This window comes from Pseudophryne corroboree (genome assembly GCF_028390025.1).
Source record: "Pseudophryne corroboree isolate aPseCor3 chromosome 3 unlocalized genomic scaffold, aPseCor3.hap2 SUPER_3_unloc_90, whole genome shotgun sequence".
NCBI lineage: Eukaryota > Metazoa > Chordata > Amphibia > Anura > Myobatrachidae > Pseudophryne > Pseudophryne corroboree.
In genome coordinates, this window is record NW_026967586.1 from 406025 (window position 1) to 428278 (window position 22254).

Consider the following 22254-nt stretch of genomic DNA (forward strand, 5'->3'; position numbering starts at 1 on the left):
CAGGTGTAGCATCCTGTGCTGTCATAGTATACAGGAGGAGTGGCATAATATACAGGGGTAGCATCCTGTGCTTTCATAGTATACAGGAGGAGCGGCCTGTGTTGCTGTAATATACAGGGGTAGCATCATGTGCTGTCATAGTATACAGGGGTAGCGGCATGTGTTGTCATAATATACAGGGGTAGCATCCTGTGCTGTCATAGTATACAGGGGGAGTGGCCTGTGCTGTCATAATATACAGGGGGAGCATCCTGTACTGTCATAGTATACAGGGGGAGCGGCCTGTGTTGTCATAATATACAGGGGTAGCTTCCTGTACTGTCATAGTATACAGGGGGAGCGGCCTGTGTTGTCATAATATACAGGCGTAGCTTCCTGTGCTGTCATAGTATACAGGGGGAGTGGACTGTATTGTCATAATATACAGGGCTAGCTTCCTGTGTTGTCATAGTATACAGGGTCAGTGGCCTGTGTTGTCATAATATACAGGGGTAGCTTCCTGTGCTGTCATAGTATACAGGGGGAGCGGCATGTGTTGTCATAATATACAGGGGTAGCTTTCTGTGCTGTCATAGTATACAGGGGGAGCGGCCTCTGTTGTATTTATTATTTATTAGCAGTTTCTTATATAGTGCAGCATATTCTATTGCGCTTTACAATTAGAACAGCAGTAATAGAACGAAACAGGGTCAAAACAGACAGACATAGAGGTAGGAAGGTCCTGCTCGCAAGGTTACAATCTATGGGAGAATAGGCATTGATACACAAGGATAGATGCTACCTGTTCATAATGGTCCACCAGATTGCTAGGTTCTTATTGGGTTGTATGATATGATCACCCAGCGATGAGATGAGGTATAGATTGAGAACAGCAGAGGACCCAAGACTGAGCCTTGCGGTACTCCAACTGATAGAGGTAGAGAAGAAGAGGTAGAATCAGAGAAGTGACACTGAAAGAGCGATTAGATAGGTAGGATGAGAACCAGGAGAGGGCCGTGTCCTGAAGACCTAGAGATTGTAGTATTTGTATGAGAAGAGAGTGGTCAACAGTGTCATAAGCAGCAGAGAGATCTAGAAGAATGAGTAGTGTGTAATGGCCTTTAGATCTAGCAGATCTTTGGTCAGCGCCGTCTCTGTGGAGTGTTGGGCATGAAAGCCTGACTGAAGTGGGTCCAATAAGTAGTGGGAGTTAAGAATGTGTGTAAGGCGAGTGTAGGCAAGTCTCTCAAGTAGCTTGGAGGGATATGGTAGCTGAGAAATGGGACGGTAGTTAGAGAGTGTGTTTGGGTCAGAGTTGTGTTTGTTTAGTAATGGGAGTAATCAGTGCATGCTTATACAGAGAGGGAAAGATACCAGTAGAGAGAGAGATTACAGATGTTAGTTAAGGTTGGGATATGCACAGGAGACAAAGTTTTACTGACCAGTGAGGGTGTAGGATCAAGAGGAGAGGTAGTGGAGTAGGCGGATGGAAAGAGTGTTGATACTTCATCTTCACTTGTGGGATCAAATGAAGAGAAAGTGCCAGAGGGTTCAGGTAGGGAATTGAGCAGGTCACTGGCTGAGGAAGAGCATACCATTTCATCTCAGATTTTATCAATCTTATCCTTGAAGTAGGAGGCAAATTCTTATGCACTGATAGTAGCTAGTGGGGGAGGTGAGGGAGGGTAAAGAAGTGATTTAAATGTATTAAAAAGTCGCTTGTGGTTGGTAACATGAGAAGAGATGAGAGATTGGACGTATGTTTGGCAGTGTCCCGAGCCTGATGATAGGAGTGGTAGGGTGGTCTTATATGTGAGGAAGTCACTTGGATTCTGAGTTTTACGCCACTGGCGTTCTACTTTACGTGACAGTTTTTGTAGGTGTCTTGTTGATTTAGAGTTCCATGGTTGGCATCTGAGCCTACGTGGAGTGTGATGGGTAGCTGGAGCCACTTCATCAAGGGCACTCTCTAGGGTCTTGTGCAGGTGGGATACAGCAGTGTCAGGTGTGGTTAATGTAGGGATTGGTGAGAGCAGTTGTTGCAGAGAAGTGGAAAGTTGGTGAAAATGTATATTGTTAGTATTTCTGCGGGTTAGAGGAGGCTTGCTAGGTTTTAGTGTCATAGAATTTAGAGTAATAGAAGAGATTGTGAAGGTGATCAGGTTGTGATCAGAGAGAGGGAAAGGAGTGTTAATGAATTCAGAAACTGAGCAGAGCCTGGTGAACACAAGATCAAGGCAGTGGCCCTCCTGGTGAGTAGAGGAGTCAGGCCATTGGGTGAGGCCAAGAGAGGAGATTAGAGAGGAGTTTGGAGGCATGAACAGATTGTGGACTGTCAAGAGCTATATTGAAATTGCCCATAATGATGGTGGAGATGTCAGAGGATAAGATGTGAGGGAGCCAGGCAGAAAAATCTTCTAGAAATTATTGTTTGGGTTGCCCAGGAGGGTGATAGATAGCTGCAACATGCATAGAGAAGGGGGTGAAAATCCTGATAGAGTGATCTTCAAATGATGTGAATGCGAGTGATGGAACCTGAGGTAGAACAGTGTATGTCAAAAGTTGGGACAGTAAGATTCCAACCCCACCACCTTTACTATTACCAGGCCTGGGGGTGTGTGTGAAGTGGAAACCACCGTGTGACAGTGCTGCAGGGGAGGCTGTGTCTGATTGTGTGAGCCAGGTTTCTGTTATAGTCAGCAGATTAAAGTTGTGAGATATGAAGAGGTCATGGATGGATGTTAATTTGTTACAAACAGAGCGTGCGTTCCATAAGCCACATTTTAGTGACTTGGAGGGGGATGGGAGACACGTGATATTTATGAGGTTAGATGGATTTCTATGTTGTTTTGAGACAGCTGAGTGTGAGAGGGACAGGTGGTTGGGGCATGGATTTGGTGATATGGCACCAGCTAATAAAAGCAGAACACTGAGATAAATATTGGTGGATGTTTGCGAGTGTTTATTCTGGGGCCAATTGTGGTTGTCAAAGTACTTGCAGAGAAGTAAGTATAAAGCTCATGAGTGGTTAGAAGAGGGGAGTGGAGAATAGAAGCTGTAATGTGTACAGAGGGGAGAGTTTTTTGGTGAGTGGAGAATGTGTTACATTTGGTGAGAATTCCATGAATTGAAATAAGAAACAGTAGTTTGATGAACATGCTGTGGTCGTTTGTGAGATCATTTTGGGTTAAGTGATTTAAGTAGGTTATGCTGCATTCACACCGCAAATGCCGGATCCTACCCGTTAAGGGAAACGTGTCCTTACCGGGTGGGATCCGGCATTTGCGCTCTGTTGCAGGCTTTCTGACCCGGCAATATACCGGGTCGGTTGCCATAGCAACGGAGCTCAGCAGCAGCAGCAGGGGCGGGGTGGAGGCGGCGTCGGGAGATGAGCTCATCTCCAGCGCCGCCTCTCCCTATCTTGTGAATGGGAACCGTGTCGCATCGACACTGCTCCCATTCACACCGCACCTGACCCGGTAATCAACCCGGGTAAAACCCTTCTTTTTTACCGGGTTGATTTACCGGGTCAGGCGACCCGCTAAATCTGCCAGTGTGCTTTCACATCGCACACTGACCCGGGTCGACACGGCAATATGCCGTGTCGATACCGGGTTATTTGTGCGATGTGAAAGGGGTCTTACCTTTCCTTGTTGGTGCTCAATGTTTGTTCAGCTGTTTTTTTAACTGTTTGGATAACACACTTCTTAATTCCACACTTATTAAATTCCCCAGCAAGCTGACCCCTTGACACAGTGACATCGGGGGACGTGTTTGGGTGATGACTGGAGAGATGACTGCTGGGAATGGGACATTATACAGTAACACCAGGGGATGTATCTGGGTGATGACTGGAGAGGTGACTGCTGGGAATGGGGCATTATACAGTAACACCTGGGGACGTGTCTGGGTGATGACTGGAGAGGTGACTGCTGTGAATGGGGCATTATACAGTAACACCAGGGGATGTGTCTGGGTGATGACTGGAGAGGTGACTGCTGGGAATGGGACATTATACAGTAACACCAGGGGGCGTGTCTGGGTGATGACTGGAGAGGTGACTGCTGGGAATGGGGCATTATACAGTAACACCAGGGTATGTGTCTGGGTGATGACTGGAGAGGTGACTGCTGGGAATGGGGCATTATACAGTAACACCAGGGGATGTGTCTGGGTGATGACTGGAGAGGTGACTGCTGGGAAAGGGACATTACACAGTAACACCAGGGGAGGTGTCTGGGTGATGACTGGAGAGGTGACTACTGGGAATGGGAAATTATACAGTAACATCGGGGGGCGTGTCTGGGTGATGACTGGAGAGGTGACTGCTGGGAATGGGACATTACACAGTAACACCGGGGGACATGTCTGGGTGATGACTGGAGAGGTGACTGCTAAGAATGGGACATTATACAGTAACACCGCGGGACGTGTCTGGGTGATGACTGGAAAGGTGACTGCTGGGAAAGGGACATTATATAGAAACACCAGGGGATGTGTCCGTGTGATGACTGTGGAAGTGACTGCTGGGAATAGGGCATTATACAGTAACACCGGGGGATGTGTCTGGGTGATGACTTGAGAGGTGACTGCTGGGAAAGGGACATTATACAGAAACACCAGGGGATGTGTCCGTGTGATGACTGTGGAAGTAAATGCTGGGAATAGGGCATTATACAGTAACACTGGGGGATGTGTCTGGGTGATGACTGGAGAGGTGACTGCTGGGAATGGGGCATTATACAGTAACACCAGGGGATGTGTCTGGTTGTTGACTGGAGAGGTGACTGCTGGGAATGGGACATTATACAGTAACACCAGGGGATTTGTCTGGGTGATGACTGGATAGGTGACTGCTGGGAAAGGGACATTATACAGAAACACCAGGGGATGTGTCCGTGTGATGACTGTGGAAGTAAATGCTGGGAATAGGGCATTATACAGTAACACTGGGGGATGTGTCTGGGTGATGACTGGAGAGGTGACTGCTGGGAATGGGACATTATACAGTAACACCAGGGGATGTGTCTGGGTGATGACTGGATGGGTGACTGCTGGGAAAGGGACATTATACAGAAACACCAGGGGATGTGTCCGGGTGATGACTGTGGAAGTGACTGCTGGGAATAGGGCATTATACAGTAACACCAGGGGATGTGTCTGGGTGATGACTTGAGAGGTGACTGCTGGGAAAGGGACATTATACAGAAACACCAGGGGATGTGTCCGGGTGATGACTGTGGAAGTAAATGCTGGGAATAGGGCATTATACAGTAACACCGGGGGATGTGTCTGGGTGATGACTGGAGAGGTGACTGCTGGGAATGGGACATTGTACAGTAACGCCAGGGGACGTGTCTGGGTAATGACTGGAGAGGTGACTGCTGGGAATGGGACATTATACAGTAACACCGGGGTATGTGTCTGGGTGATGACTGGAGAGGTGACTGCTGGGAATGGGACATTATACAGTAATACAGAGGGACGTGTCTGGGTGATGATTGGAGAGGTGACTGCTGGGAATGGGACATTATACAGTAACACCGGGAGAGGTGTCTGGGTGATGACTGGAGAGGTGACTGCTGGGAATGGCGCATTATACAGTAACACCAGGGGATGTGTCTGGGTGATGACTGGAGAGTTAACTGCAGTGAATGTGTCATTATACAGTAACACCGGGGAACGTGTCTGGGTGATGACTGGAGAGTAGACTGCTGGGAATGAGACATTATACAGTACCACCAGGGGATGTGTCCGGGTGATGACTGGAGAGGTGACTGCTGGGAATGGGGCATTATACAGTAACACCGGGGGATGTGTCTGGGTGATGACTGGAGAGGTGACTGCTGGGAAAGGGACATTATACAGAAACACCAGGGGATATGTCCGGGTGATGACTGTGGAAGTGACTGCTGGGAATAGGGCATTATACAGTAACACCAGGGGATGTGTCTGGGTGATGACTGGAGAGGTGACTGCTGGGAATGGCGCATTATACAGTAACACCGGGGGATGTGTCTGGGTGATGACTGGAGAGTTAACTGCCGTGAATGTGTCATTATACAGTAACACCGGGGAACGTGTCTGGGTGATGACTGGAGAGTAGACTGCCGGGAATGAGACATTATACAGTACCACCAGGGGATGTGTCCGGGTGATGACTGGAGAGGTGACTGCTGGGAATGGGGCATTATACAGTAACACAGGGGGATGTGTCTGGGTGATGACTGGAGAGGTGACTTCTGGGAATGGGGCATTATACAGTAACACCAGGGGACGTGTCTGGGTGATGACTGGAGAGGTGACTGCTGGGAAGGGGACATTATACATTAACACCAAGGGATGTGTACGGGTGATGACTGTGGAAGTAAATGCTGGGAATAAGGCATTATACAGTAACACCGGGGGATGTGTCAGGGTGATGACTGGATGGGTGACTGCTGGGAATGGGACATTATACAGTAACACCAGGGGAGGTGTCTGGGTGATGACTGGAGAGGTGACTGCTGGGAATGGGGCATTATACAGTAACACCGGGGGATGTGTCTGGGTGATGACTGGGGAGTTAACTGCCGTGAATGGGTCATTATACAGTAACACCGGGGAACGTGTCTGGGTGATGAGTGGAGAGTAGACTGCCGGGAATGAGACATTATACAGTAACACCAGGAGACGTGTCTGGGTGATGACTGGAGAGGTGACTGCTGGGAATGGGACATTATACAGTAACACCAGGGGATGTGTCTGGGTGATGACTGGAGAGGTGACTGCTGTGAATGGGGCATTATACAGTAACACCAGGGGATGTGTCTGGATGATGACTGGAGAGGTGACTGCTGGGAATGGGGCATTATACAGTAACACCGGGGGACGTGTCTGGGTGATGACTGGAGAGGTGACTGCTGGGAATGGGACATTATACAGTAACACAGAGGGATGTGTCTGGGTGATGACTGGAGAGGTGACTGCTGGGAATGGGGCATTATACAGTAACACCAGGGGATGTGTCTGGGTAATGACTGGAGAGGTGACTGCTGGGAATGGGGCATTATACAGTAACACCAGGGGATGTGTCCGGGTGATGACTGGAGAGGTGACTGCTGGGAATGGGGCATTATACAGTAACACCAGGGGATGTGTCTGGGTGATGACTGGAGAGGTGACTGCTGTGAATGGGACATTATACAGTAACACCAGGGGATTTGTCTGGGTGATGACTGGATAGGTGACTGCTGGGAAAGGGACATTATACAGAAACACCAGGGGATGTGTCCGGGTGATGACTGTGGAAGTAAATGCTGGTAATAGGGCATTATACAGTAACACCGGGGGATGTGTCTGGGTGATGACTGGATAGGTGACTGCTGGGAAAGGGACATTATACAGAAACACCAGGGGATGTGTCCGGGTGATGACTGTGGAAGTGACTGCTGGGAATAGGGCATTATACAGTAACACCGGGGGATGTGTCTGGGTGATGACTGGATAGGTGACTGCTGGGAAAGGGACATTATACAGAAACACCAGGGGATGTGTCCGGGTGATGACTGTGGAAGTGACTGCTGGGAATGGGACATTATACAGTAACACCAGGGGATGTGTCTGGGTGATGACTGGAGAGGTGACTGCTGGGAATGGGACATTATACAGTAACACCGGGGACGTGTCTGGGTGATGACTGGAGAGGTGACTGCCGGGAATGAGACATTATACAGTACCACCAGGGGATGTGTCCGGGTGATGACTGAAGAGGTGACTGCTGGGAATGGGGCATTATACAGTAACACCAGGGGACCTGTCTGGGTGATAACTGGAGAGGTGACTGCTGGAAAGGGGACATTATACAGTAACACCAGGGGATGTGTCTGGGTGATGACTGGAGAGGTGACTGCTGGGAATGGGACATTATATAGCAACACCAGGGGATGTGTCCGGGTGATGACTGTGGAAGTAAATGCTGGGAATAAGGCATTATACAGTAACACCGGGGGATGTGTCTGAGTGATGACTGGAGAGGTGACTGCTGGGAATGGGACATTGTACAGTAACGCCAGGGGACGTGTCTGGGTGATGACTGGAGAGGTGACTGCTGGGAATGGGACATTATACAGTAACACCAGGGGATGTGTCCGGGTGATGACTGGAGAGGTGACTGCTGTGAATGGGACATTATACAGTAACACCAGGAGACGTGTCTAGGTGATGACTGGAGAGGTGACTGCTGGGAATGGGACATTATACAGTAACACCAGGGGATGTGTCTGGGTGATGACTGGAGAGGTGACTGCTGGGAATGGTGAATGGGACATTATACAGTAACACCAGGGGATGTGTCTGGGTGATGACTGGAGAGGTGACTGCTGTGAATGGGACATTATACAGTAACACCAGGAGACGTGTCTGGGTGATGACTGGAGAGGTGACTGCTGGGAATGGGACATTATACAGTAACACCAGGGGATTTGTCTGGGTGATGACTGGATAGGTGACTGCTGGGAAAGGGACATTATACAGAAACACCAGGGGATGTGTCCGGGTGATTACTGTGGAAGTGACTGCTGGGAATAGGGAATTATACAGTAACACCAGGGGATGTGTCTCGTGATGACTGGAGAGGTGACTGCTGGGAAAGGGACATTATACAGAAACACCAGGGGATGTGTCCGGGTGATGACTGGAAGTAAATGCTGGGAATAGGGCATTATACAGTAACACCGGGGGATGTGTCTGGGTGATGACTGGAGAGATGACTGCTGGGAATGGGACATTGTACAGTAACGCCAGGGAATGTGTCTGGGTGATGACTGGAGAGGTGACTGCTGGGAATGGGACATTATACAGTAACACCAGGGGATGTGTCCGGGTGATGACTGGAAGTAAATGCTGGGAATAGGGCATTATACAGTAACACCAGGGGATGTGTCTGGGTGATGACAGGAGAGGTGACTGCTGGGAATGGGACATTATACAGTAATACAGAGGGACGTGTCTGGGTGATGATTGGAGAGGTGACTGCTGGGAATGGGACATTATACAGTAACACCGGGAGAGGTGTCTGGGTGATGACTGGAGAGGTGACTGCTGGGAAAGGGACATTATACAGAAACACCAGGGGATGTGTCCGGGTGATGACTGGAAGTAAATGCTGGGAATAGGGCATTATACAGTAACACCAGGGGATGTGTCTGGGTGATGACTGGAGAGGTGACTGCTGGGAATGGGACATTATACAGTAATACAGAGGGACGTGTCTGGGTGATGATTGGAGAGGTGACTGCTGGGAATGGGACATTATACAGTAACACCGGGAGAGGTGTCTGGGTGATGACTGGAGAGGTGAGTGCTGGGAATGGGGCATTATACAGTAACACCAGGGGACGTGTCTGGGTGATGACTGGAGAGGTGACTGCTGGGAAGGGGACATTATACAGTAACACCAGGGGACGTGTCTGGGTGATGACTGGAGAGGTGACTGCTGGGAATGGGACATTATACAGTAATACAGAGGGACGTGTCTGGGTGATGATTGGAGAGGTGACTGCTGGGAATGGGACATTATACAGTAACACCAGGGGACGTGTCTGAGTGATGACTGGAGAGGTGACTGCTTGGAATGGGACATTATACAGTAACACCAGGGTATGTGTCTGGGTGATGACTGGAGAGGTGACTGCTGGGAATGGGGCATTATACAGTAACACCAGGGTATGTGTCTGGGTGATGACTGGAGAGGTGACTGCTGGGAATGGGGCATTATACAGTAACACCAGGGGACGTGTCTGGGTGATGACTGGAGAGGTGACTGCTGGGAATGGGACATTATACAGTAATACAGAGGGACGTGTCTGGGTGATGATTGGAGAGGTGACTGCTGGGAATGGGACATTATACAGTAACATCGGGAAAAGTGTCTGGGTGATGACTGGAGAGGTAAGTGCTGGGAATGGGGCATTATACAGTAACACCAGGGGACGTGTCTGGGTGATGACTGGAGAGGTGACTGCTGGGAAGGGGACATTATACAGTAACACCAGGGGATGTGTCTGGGTGATGACTGGAGAGGTGACTGCTGGGAATGGGGCATTATACAGTAACACCAGGGGACGTGTCTGGGTGATGACTGGAGAGGTGACTGCTGGTAATGGGACATTATACAGTAACACCAGGGTATGTGTCTGGGTGATGACTGGAGAGGTGACTGCTGGGAATGGGGCATTATACAGTAACACCAGGGTATGTGTCTGGGTGATGACTGGAGAGGTGACTGCTGGGAATGGGGCATTATACAGTAACACCAGGGGACGTGTCTGGGTGATGACTGGAGAGGTGACTGCTGGGAATGGGACATTATACAGTTACACCAGGGGATGTGTCTGGGTGATGACTGTATCACTGTTTGTATCAGGTTCCTATAAGGTGTCAAGATGTCACTGTCTATGTCTCCATGCAGAAGGGGGAGTATATAGAGGAACACAGGGGTCTGTACAAGGACGTGATGATGGAGAATCACCGGCCCCTCACATCACTGGGTAAGAGGAGACTGTCATGTATTGTACAGGGGAGAGCATGTATGAGGGCCCCCTATATACACACATCACCTGATAATCACATATATACACTGTACTCAGTCACTGTGTGTCTCCTACAGATGGGCCTAGTAACAGAGATACCCCAGAGAGATGTCCCCGTCCTCTGTATTCCGAGGATTGTACAGAGGAGAATCACAGGATCCCACAGGAGGATCAGGTAGGTGGGATTTAGGGTCTCCCCAATATACCAAAGTGACTGTCACTATATGATCTGTAGAGGAGCTGTGTATATTATACACTGATATTATACTGTTTCACCTCAGTTTAATCGAACACTATGCAAATGCCATTGTATTTGTTTTTGGGGTTATTTAGGAAGAACGTCTGTCTGATATAAAGTCAGAAGATGTAGAGGGAGAAGAAGAGACGTATGTGACTGATATGAAGGGAGAAGAAGAGACGTATGTGGCTGATATAAAGGCAGAAGATACAGAGGGAGAAGAAGAAACGTATGTGACTGATATAAAGGCAGAAGATATAGAGGGAGAAGAAGAGACGTATGTGACTGATATGAAGGGAGAAGAAGAGACGTATGTGACTGATATAAAGGCAGAAGATACAGAGGGAGAAGAAGAGACGTATGTGACTGATATAAAGGCAGAAGATACAGAGGGAGAAGAAGAGACGTATGTGACTGATATAAAGGCAGAAGATACAGAGGGAGAAGAAGAGACGTATGTGACTGATATAAAGGCAGAAGATACAGAGGGAGAGGAAGAGACGTATGTGACTGATATAAAGGCAGAAGATATAGAGGATGAAGAAGAGACGTATGTGACTGATATAAAGGCAGAAGATATAGAGGGAGAAGAAGAGACGTATGTGACTGATATAAAGGTAGAAGATACAGAGGGAGAAGAAGAGACGTATGTGACTGATATAAAGGTAGAAGATATAGCAGGAGAAGAAGAGACGTATGTGACTGATATAAAGGCAGAAGATATAGAGGGAGAAGAAGAGACGTATGTGACTGATATAAAGGCAGAAGATATAGTGGGAGAAGAAGAGACGTATGTGACTGATATAAAGGCAGAAGATACAGAGGGAGAAGAAGAGACGTATGTGACTGATATAAAGGCTGAAGATATAGATGAAGAAGAAGAGACGTATGTGACTGATATGAAGGCAGAAGATATAGAGGGAGAAGAAGAGACGTATGTGAGGGGTGATCAGCAGTGTAAGGAGGAGGAGATCCCTACAGATATCAGCACAGGTGAGTAATAAACACTTATTACAGAAGTCACATATTCTCCTTGCTCAGTCACTACAGCAATCTCTTATCCTACACCCTCCTCCGCCATCAGCCCTGTTCTCAGTTGGGTGTTTATAACACAAGGCTATCCATGACAAACATCACATGTAGAGAGTTATTACACACAACACTATAATGTTATTAAAAATAACAAGCAGAAGTTTATTATTAGTGATTATATATAAATGTGTATATATGTATGTATGTATATAATATAATTAGTATTGTTTTTTGTGGAGTGCCTAATTTATATGCATTTTGTTAGATGATGCAGGTATGAAATATTTCCTGCTATACAGTAGACCTGAGATCTCCTGTTTTTATTTGGGTATTTTTTTCCCAGTAGTACTACAGGTACCAGCGGGTCCATTTTTCTCCCGCATGCTGGTACTTGTGGTTCTCCAAGTACCAGCTTGCGGGGGAGGCTTGCTGGGCCTTGTAGTACTACTGGAAAAAAATATTCTTGCAATTTTGTCAAGGCTATCAGCCCCCCATCCGCAGCCTTTGGATGGGGGGGGACAGCCTCGGGCTTCACCCCTGGCCCTTGGGTGGCTGGGGGGGGACCCCTTGATTGAAGGGTTCCCCACTCCCCCACGGTACCCCGGCCAGGGGTGACTAGTTGGATATTTAATGCCACGGCCGCAGGGCACTGTATAAAAGTGACCCCCGGCTGTGGCATTATCTGTCCAGCTAGTGGAGCCCGATGCTGGTGTATAAAATACGGGAGACCCCTACTCTTTTTGTCCCCCGTATTTTTTGCACCAGCACCAGGCGCAGAGCCCGGTGCTGGTTGTAAAAATACGGGGGATCCCCTGTCAATTTTTTCCTTGCATTTTTAGAATTAGGACCAGCTCGAAGAGCCAGAGGCTGGTTATGCTTTGGAGGGGGGACCCCACGCCATTTTTTTCGGGGTTTTCCCGTTTTTTTTAAATCGCGGCAAAATCCGTCAAATCGGCCGTTTTTTTTCGCCCGCGGGACTGTCGAATCCGTTTTCCATTGAATATGGGGAATTTCTGCAACCACTTGCCGAAATTGGACGGTCGAATTGTGTTGAATTTAAAAATGGCGATAATTTGCCGCGATTCACCGCTAATTGCATATACCCCTTGGTGTCCATGCTTCTTCCACTGTAGATGGATACTACTCACTGTCTACAAGGCATCACCAACAAACAAATGCCGGTCTCGGCCAAAACCAATGGCTCTCTTTTGCCAGTTGCATCACGTGCACGACCCATGGTTCCATCTGAAAAAGAAACAATATCTCAGCAATTTTGCATTGTATCAATATCTCAGACATTCACAATGATCATCCAGTAGTTGTAGTGTCACCATGTACACGCATGTGCACGTCAGTTTTTTGTTTGGTGCGGCAGGAGCCAGACCACGGTCAGAGGGCTGCTGTTTTTTAGCAGCCATAAGTTTTCTTATTTCTCTTACGTCCTAGAGGATGCTGGGGTCACTTCAGAACCATGGGGTATAGACAGATTTTCAGGAGACATGGGCACTTTAAGACTTTTCCAGAGTGAGTGTGAACTGGCTCCTCCCTCTATGCCTCTCCTCCAGACCTCAGTTTAGAATCTGTGCCCAGGCAGACTGGATGCACTCCAGGGGAGCTCTACTGAGTTTCTCGGGAAAAGACTTTATGTTAGGTTTTTCATTTTCAGGGAGCACTGCTGGCAACAGGCTTCCTGGGACCTGGGGAGGAAGTAGGAACCAACTTCTGTGAGTTTCATGGCTCTGCTTCTAAGCTGACAGGACACCATTAGCTCCTGAGGATTACAGAACGCTAGCTGCGGCTATGTGCTCACTCCCACAGCCTGCTGTCACCCCCCTTACAGCGCCAGAAGTCAGAAGACAGGTGAGTGTAAGAGGAAAAGACTCTTCAACATCGGGACGGCTAGAAAGGTACTGCGCAGCGGGGGGGGGGGGGGATGCTGCGCGCCATGCTCCCACACACACAGGCACTGCAGGGTGCGGGGGGGCGCCCTGGGCAGCATGAACCCTTATAGGACTGGCAGATTAGGGGCATAAGTTGCTGCGGCACAGTCCTACCCCCGCCAGTATAAACATGAGTCTCTCTAAGTCTGAGTGAAAGCGCGCCATTACGGGGGCGGGGCTTCTTCCTCAGACAGCCAGCACACTGCTCAGCGCCATTTTCTCTCCCTCCAGGCTGCAGAGAAGACCGCTGGTCCTCCTCCACTGCTGTAACAAGTATCAGGGTGCAAAATGGGGGGGGGGGCGCTGTGAAATTTGGTGCTATGTACATTGTGTAATTAGAAAGGCGCTGCAGCTCTGTAGACATTTTGTGTTTCACAGACAATTTATTACAGGCGCTGAGTTGTGAGCTGGCAATTCCTTCTGTATCCTTCTGACAGATTTTACTGTGGGTCTGCCCCCTATAAGCCCCGGAGTGTCTGTGGTGTGGTGTACACGTGTGTGGCATGTCTGAGGCAGGGAGCTCTCCCCTGAGGAAGCCATTATGGGGACACAGGGTTGTAATGTGATGTCGCTACCGGCACACCATGAGCCTGAATGGGTGAAAGAATTACGCGATAGTGTGAGTCATATCAGTAAGAGATTGGATAAGTCTGAGTCTCATGCAGAAACTTGGAGAAAGTCTGTGGAAGATGTGATTTGTCAAAACTCTGTATTTTCATCCACAGGGGATCCCTCTGGGTCCCATAAGAGGTCATTTGCTCAGGTTATACAGACTGACACGGACGCTGATTCCTGTGTCGACACTGGTGATTTCAGGGCAATAGATCCAAAATTAGCTAAAAACATTCAGCACATGATTGTGGCTATAAAGGAGGTGTTAGAGGTTACGGAGATCCCTTCTTTACCTCAGCAGAAGGTTTACCTTTATAAAGAAAAGAAAACTAATGTAACGTTTCCTCCTTCTCATGAACTGAACACTCACTTTGAGGGTGTCTGGGCAAACCCTGAAAAGAAATTTCAGATCCCCAAAAGAATTCAGGCTACTTTTCTACCTTTCCCGGTAGAGGACAGGACAAAGTGGGAGTCACCCCCTGTTTTAGACAGGGCCCTGTCACGGTTAACAAAAAAGGTGATTCTCCCTGCACCTGGGATGGCTGCTCTCAAGGAGCCGGCAGAACCAAGTTGGAGACTTCATTAAAGTTTTTATGTGGCCAATGGGACACTACTCATGGCCTAACATTGCCTGTGTGTGGGTGGGTAGTGATATTGAAAAGTGGTCAGATAACTCTTCTGAAATTGACACAATAGATAGAGATGAGGTTCTCCTTACGTTGGGTCATATAAAAGACGCAGCATACATGTGTGAAGCTATGAGAGATATTGGGCACTTGGAATCAAGAGCATCTACCATGGCAGTCTCGGCACGGAGGGCGTTGTGGATTCGCCAGTGGAATGCTGACGCAGATTCCAAAAGAAATATGGAGTCTCTCCCGTATAATGGAGAGGCCTTGTTTGGTGATGGGCTAGATGCTTTCGTTTCTGCGGCTACCGCAGGTAAATCAACTTTTTTGCCTTATGCTCCTACGCCGGCAAAGAAACCTCATCACTTTCAGATGCAGTGCTTTCGGCCCAATAAATACAAAAAGGCTAAAGGTTCCCCTTTCTTGGCAGGTAGAGGAAGGGGACGAGGAAAAAGGTCCTCAGCGTCCCCAGGATCACAGGAGCAGAAATCACCTGCTTCTGCCAAGTCTACAACATGACGCTGGGGCTCCCTTGCGGGAGTCCGCTCGGGTGGGGGCACGTCTGCAGCTTTTCAGTCAGTTCTGGGTTCATTCTGGCCTAGACCCGTGGGTCTTACAAATTGTGTCCCACGGGTACAAACTGGAGTTTCAAGGCGTTCCCCTGCGCCGCTTTTTCAAATCGGCCTTACCAGTTTCTCTCCCCGACAGGAAGGTGGTAACTGCAGCAATACAAAAATTGTGCCAGGATCACGTCATTGTCCTGGTTCCCCTCTCACAACAGGGAGAAGGTTTTTATTCAAGCCTCTTTGTAGTTCCGAAGCCAGACGGCTCGGTCAGACCGATCCTGGACCTAAAATCTCTGAATCTATACCTGAAAAGGTTCAAATTCAAGTTAGAATCTGAGAGCAGTGATCTCCTGTCTGGAGGAAGGGGATTTCATGGTATCCGTGGACATAAAAGATGCCTACTTACATGTTCCCATTTATCCTCCACATCAAGCTTATCTGAGATTCGCTGTACAGGATTGTCATTACCAATTTCAGACGTTGCCGTTTGGACTCTCCACGGCACTGAGGGTCTTCACCAAGGTGATGGCGGAGATGATGGTCCTCCTTCGTCAGAAAGGAGTCATTCTAATTCCTTACCTGGATGATCTCCTAATAAAAGCGAGGTCCAGGGAACGGTTGGTGCAGAACATTGCACTCTCCCCGACAGTGCTTCAACAACACAGTTGGATCATAAACATTCCAAAATCACAATTGGAACCTACAACAAAGTTATCCTTTCTGGGAATGATTCTGGACACAGAAGTACAGATGGTATTTCTTCCAGTGGAAAAGGCTCTGGAAATCCAGAAAATGGTTAAACAAATTTTGAAACCGACAAGAGTGTCAATTCATCAATGCATTTGGTTGTTGGGAAAGATGGTAGCGGCCTTCGAGGCCTTGCAGTTTGGACTATTCCATACCAAGGTATTCCAGTGGGATCTGTTGGACAAGTGGTCCGGATCCCATCTACACATGCACCAGAGGATAATCCTGTCATCAAAAGCCAGAATTTTGCTCCTGTGGTGGCTACACAGTGCTCACCTACTGCAGGGTCACAGGTTCGGGATTCAGGACTGGGTCCTGTTAACCACGGATGCAAGTCTCCGAGGCTGGGGGGCAGTCACACGGAGTAAGCTTCCAAGGAAGGTGGTCAAGTCAGGAAACTTGTCTTCACATAAACGTTCTGGAGTTGAGAGCCATTTACAACGTCCTTCTACAAGCAGAGCATCTTCTTCAAGATCTACCCGTACAGATCCATTCCGACAATGTAACAGCAGTGGCGTACATAAACAGTCAGGGCAGAATGAAAAGCAGAGCGGCGATGGAAGAGGCGACAAGAATCCTCCTCTGGGCGGAAAAACATGCAAGCGCTCTCTGCAATTTTCATTCCGGAGTGGACAACTGGGAAGCAGACTTCCTCAGCAGACACGATCTCCATCCAGGAGAATGGGGCCTCCACCCTCACGTCTTCGCAGAGGTGGCAGATCTTTGGTGAATCCCTCAAGTAGACATGATGGCATCTCGCCTCAACAAGAAGCTTCAGAGATATTATTCCAGGTCGAGTGACCCTCAAGCAAAAGCAGTGGATGCACTGGTGACACAGTGGATGTTTCAGTCGGTGTATGTCTTCCCTCCACTTCCACTGATTCCAAAAGTTCTCAAGATTGTAAGAAGAACAAGTGTTCGGGCGATCCTCATTGTCCCAGACTGGCCAAGGAGGGCTTGGTATCCATATCTTCAAGAGTTACTCATAGAAGATCCTCGACCTCTTCCTCTTCGCGAGGACCTGCTGCAGCAGGGGCCGTGCGTGTATCAAGGCTTATCGAGGCTACGTTTGACGGCTGGCTGTTGAACGCCAGATCTTAGCCCGAAAGGGTATTCCAGAAGAAGTCATTCCCACTCTCATTCGGGCCAGGAAAGGAGTAACGTCTAAACATTACCACCGTATTTGGAGAAAATATGTATCTTGGTGTGAATCCAAGAAGGCTCCAGTGGAAGAGTTTCACTTGGGACGTTTTTCTCCTATTTCTACAGGCGGGTGTGGATGCGGGTCTGAAATTGGGCTCCATTAAGGTCCAGATTTCAGCCTTATCAATTTTCTTTCAGAAACAATTGGCCTCCCTTCAAGAAGTTCAGACGTTCGTGAAAGGGGTTTTGCACAATCAACTTCCATTTGTGCCTCCAGTGGCACAGTGGGATCTTAACATGGTGTTGCAGTTCCTTCAATCACATTGGTTTGAACCTCTACAGGAGATAGAGTTAAAATTTCTTACTTGGAAAGTGGTCATACTGTTGGCCTTAGCATCCGCAAGGCGGGTGTCTGAGTTAGCGGCCTTGTCTCACAAGAGCCCTTACTTGATCTTCCATGAACTTGGCAGCAATTTCTTCCGAAGGTGGTTTCCTCTTTCCATATAAACCAGCCTATTGTGGTGCCAGTGGCTACTGACACCTTCTCTGCATCAAAGTCCCTAGATGTGGTCAGGGCTTTGAAAATTTATGTCGCAAGGACAGCTCAAATTTGGAAAACAGAGGCTCTGTTTGTCCTGTATGCTCCCAACAAGATTGGGTATCCTGCTTCTAAGCAGACCATTGCGCGCTGGATCAGAGGTACGATTCAGCACGCTCATTCCACGGCAGGATTGCCGTTACCGAATTTGGTGACTGCCCATTCTACTAGAAAGGTGGGCTCTTCCTAGGCAGCTGCCCGGGGTGTCTCGGCGTTGCAACTTTGTCGAGCGGCTACTTGGTCGGGGGCAAACACGTTTGCCAAGTTTTACAGGTTTGATACCTTGGCCGATGATGACCTCAAGTTTGGTCAATCAGTGTTGCAGGGTCATCCGCACTTTCCTGCCCGTTCTGGAGCTTTGTTATAACCCCATGGTTCTGAAGTGACCCCAGCATCCTCTAGGACGTATGAGAAAATAGGATTTTAATACCTACCAGTAAATCCTTTTCTCCTAGTCCGTAGAGGATGCTGGGCGCCCGGCCCAGTGCGTACTTTACCTGCAGTTGTTAGTTGTTGTTACACAAGAGTTGTGTTACATTTCTTTTCAGCATGTTGCATGCCGTTGACACGTGTAACGTTGAATGCCCTGTTGTACAGCATTGTTGAAGTGTGCGCTGGTATGACTCTCACCATTAACTTTACAATAAATCCTTTCCTCGAAATGTCAGTCTCCCTGGGCACATTTCCTATACTGAGGTCTGGAGGAGGGGCATAGAGGGAGGAGCCAGTTCACACTCTAGAAAAGTCTTAAAGTGCCCATGTCTCCTGTGGATCAGTCTATACCCTATGATTCTGAAGTGACCCCAGCATCCTCTACGGACTAGGAGAAAAGGATTTACCGGTAGGTATTGAAATCCTATTTTTATTTTTATAGTATTACTATTTTTTTTGAGTGATCTTTCTAAAAAGCATCTTATACGCACCTTAGAGTCGCTCCAACAACTCCCTGTGGGATCGCGACAATGCTTACCCACGTGTACAGCGAGGCAGGCACAGGTTCTGGTGAACCTTCATGGGCTACTTTGCACAGACATTATCCAATGTAGCTGAGCAGTTTATACCAGCTCCTATACCAGTGATATGTTTCCCTATTAACCCTTACATGCAACATTCATTCTGAGGTTTATACACCTAGGGAATTGTCAGCCTCTCAAAAAAGCAGGCTGAAAGGCTGGTGGTAAGTAAATCACATAGACATGATACAACATCTTCATAGTCTACACATGTTTTAGATGAGGATTCGTTGGAGGATGAGGACTCATTGCATTTCGGAAGTTCTCAGTTCAGTGGACATATCTGAGCTAATTAGTGCTATGTAAACCATTCTATCCTTAGAAGAGGCAGCAGAGCCTGTGTTAAAAATGAAGGCAACTGTATTTAAACGTCCCAAAACAGCAGATGGAAATTTTTTGTTTACGCCCAGTAGGAAGTTAGAATTCCAAGAAATGAAATTCTAATTATCCTCGTCCAGCTGGGGACTGTTTTTTTTTTTTTAAAAGGGAGGTGGCTCCCAAAGTAGATTAGCGGGTCTTAGATTGGTGCGAAAATCTACATTACTTTTGTTTTCAACATCAATAAATGATGTCACGGGGGTGGGGTGGGGGCTGACTGGAAAGGCAGCAGGAAGCAGGATAAAGGAGCACCTGCTTATATAGGTCCTTTCTGCCTTTTACAGCTGTCCTACGGGCTCTTTCGGTCCCTTTCTTGCCCCTCTGTGTGTTTTGTACGTTGCCGAGCCATTCATTTGGCTTTTGCAGGTTGCGGCGTACTCCCGGATCCGAAGCCGCGGACTGAAGTTGTGCAGTGATCACACCACGGACTGGACCTCAGCGAGGTAGCACTACTACTCACCGAGGGCTGTGCGCCCTGTCCACTCTTGTGCCTAGCCGTACTGTTGGAGTCGTGTGGAGAGGCTGACTGGGGATCAGTGGTGACCGCGGCTGGAGACACAGAGCGGAGCTGCTCTCCCGGCAGCTTATACGGTGCATACTATGGGTATTGGTGGCCTCAGCAGGGACACGTCAGGTTAGTCAGCTCACCCGCCTGCAGCCTGCCTTCTCCTACTGTCCGGCCGTTGAAGCCCTGAGTCGTGGCAGCGGGAAATACATGGAGCGCTTGCCTGTCATCACTCCAGCAGTGTCCCGGCATCTCCCCTCTCCTCCTAACCCATGGTGCTACGGGGAATCTGGCGGAGCTGTCAATTATAGAGGACATACACGTGGGGTTCCTACGCAGCCAGATACGCTACCCTGTGCCACTGCATCCTAGTACCCTCTCCTGCCTTATTACTGACCTGGTTCACCCACCATAGCCGGCCAGTTTCTTCTGATCTGGGCTTCCCTGCCAGAAGTGGCCATCTTGAAAACTGGCAATATAGCCACATGCCCTCCTGAAACCAGCCGCTTCTTTGGGAGCTACAGACACTACCAGCCCATGATCAGTGCCCTTCACTACAGCCTCAGTGATTTCTGGCAGGGACTTCTGCCGCTGCGGCCCTACCTGGGCAGTAAGTGGTCGCCTGAACTGCTTTTATTATTATTATTGCCTGGCCTCCACTCCTGCTCTGTCGACTCCCTCTGTGCTGACTACATCCTCCATACTGTTTGACTGCTGCTGGATTTTTTTTCCCTCCTGCTCCCCTCAATCCCCGTAAGATCCAATTAGAGCTCTTGGGGCATCAGTATATCTACAGCGTAACAGTCCATGTGTCCAGGACAGTAGCAGACTCCAGTTGCTGGCTCCTATCCATTACTTTACCGCTCAAGGATGGCACCTTCTTGCTATTACCCATAAACAACTGACATCACAATGTTTCTGTAACCGATGGCCACTGGGGGTCTATGCTCACTGATGCCTCCCTATTTCCACATTTCAATACTTAGGCTGTGTTGCTACTGGCCTCCTGACCTTGTTCTCTAATCTCCGTAATGTTATGCTGAAGAATGGGCAGAACTGGAAAATCATCTCATAAGAAAGCTAAATCTCGTCCTCAACAGTAAACCTCTCAAACTGACTTGAGACTTTTTCTTCTTCCCTAATCAACTAACATTGAGCCCCAGTCCTGATCATTCAGAATCTTCTCCCATTCCGTCTTCTCCTCCAAGTCCTTCCATGATGGCTTAAACTCATTGTTTAAACTCATGGCAAGCCAGGTGGGCTCTCTTCTTCTCTCGGTTCTCCTTCAAACTCTTTAACCACCCAGGAACCTTAAATTGAAGAGCAGATGCACTTTCTTGTTCTTTTCAAACAGATGATTCACTCAACTCCTCTGAGAAACAATTTATTCTGAATCTGGCTTCATTTGCTTCAACTCGTACCGTTCCTCTACCTCCTCCGGGGAGAACTTTTGTAGCACCAAAATTTTACAGGAAATTGCTTACGTGGGCTCATTCTTCATCTTTCATGGGTCATGCCGGTGGTCTTAAGACTCTCAAGTTCATTCAGCAATTCTACTGTTGGCCTCATCTTAAAACAGATGTCTTTGAATTTGTAGCAGCCTGTTCCAAGTGTGTTCAACATAAAAGTCCACGAACATCTTCCTCGGGTCTTCTTCATCCACTTCCAACACCTCAAAAGCCTTGGACTCGCATCTCTATGGATTTCATAACCTATTTGCCAGTCTCCAGAAGGCACAACACCATTTGGGTCATTGTAAAATGATTTTCGAAGATGGCTCACTTCATACCTCTCACTGGTCTTCCCTCTGCTCCTCAGCTATCCAAATTGTTTTTCTCCTAGATTTTTCATTTGCATGGCCTTCCACAGGAAATAGTTTCTGATCGGGGTCCTCAATTCCTCGCCAAGTTCTGGAAAGCTCTTGGCTCTGTCCTAGGAATCAAGTTGAACTTCTCTTCAGCCTACCATCCCCAGACTGACGGACAAACTGAAAGAGTCGACCAAGATCTGGAAACTTTCTTACAGACGTTCATGTCCCCTGCTCAGGAAGAATTACCTCCCATTTGCTGAGTTTGCATACAATAACCTATATTATTCTTCTACCAATTCCACTCCTTTCTTCATTAACTATAGTTTTCATCCACGAGTTCCTTCCTTCTAATCTCTCCCACCTCTTAAGGTTTCTGCTGCTGAATCCGCTCTTTGTCTGTTCACTAAGATTTGGAGACAAACTTATAAGGCGCTACGTAAGACTTCCCAGAAATAAAAGACCTACGCTGATCGGAAACATAGGGCTGTTCCTA

General features: G+C 48.1%; 1 protein-coding gene across 2 annotated transcripts in view; it reads left to right on the forward strand.

Moving 5' to 3' along the window:
* Positions 1–22254, forward strand: part of LOC134984903 (zinc finger protein 665-like) — a 49852-nt gene that overhangs the window by 7851 nt on the left and 19747 nt on the right. For both annotated transcript variants that reach the window (XM_063950373.1, XM_063950374.1), the window contains exons 2-4: positions 10430–10508; positions 10628–10725; positions 10884–11781. In XM_063950373.1, the coding sequence (XP_063806443.1) occupies positions 10475–10508; positions 10628–10725; positions 10884–11781 (1030 nt within the window). In that variant the 5' untranslated portion in view covers positions 10430–10474. The remainder of the gene's footprint in view (positions 1–10429; positions 10509–10627; positions 10726–10883; positions 11782–22254) is intronic.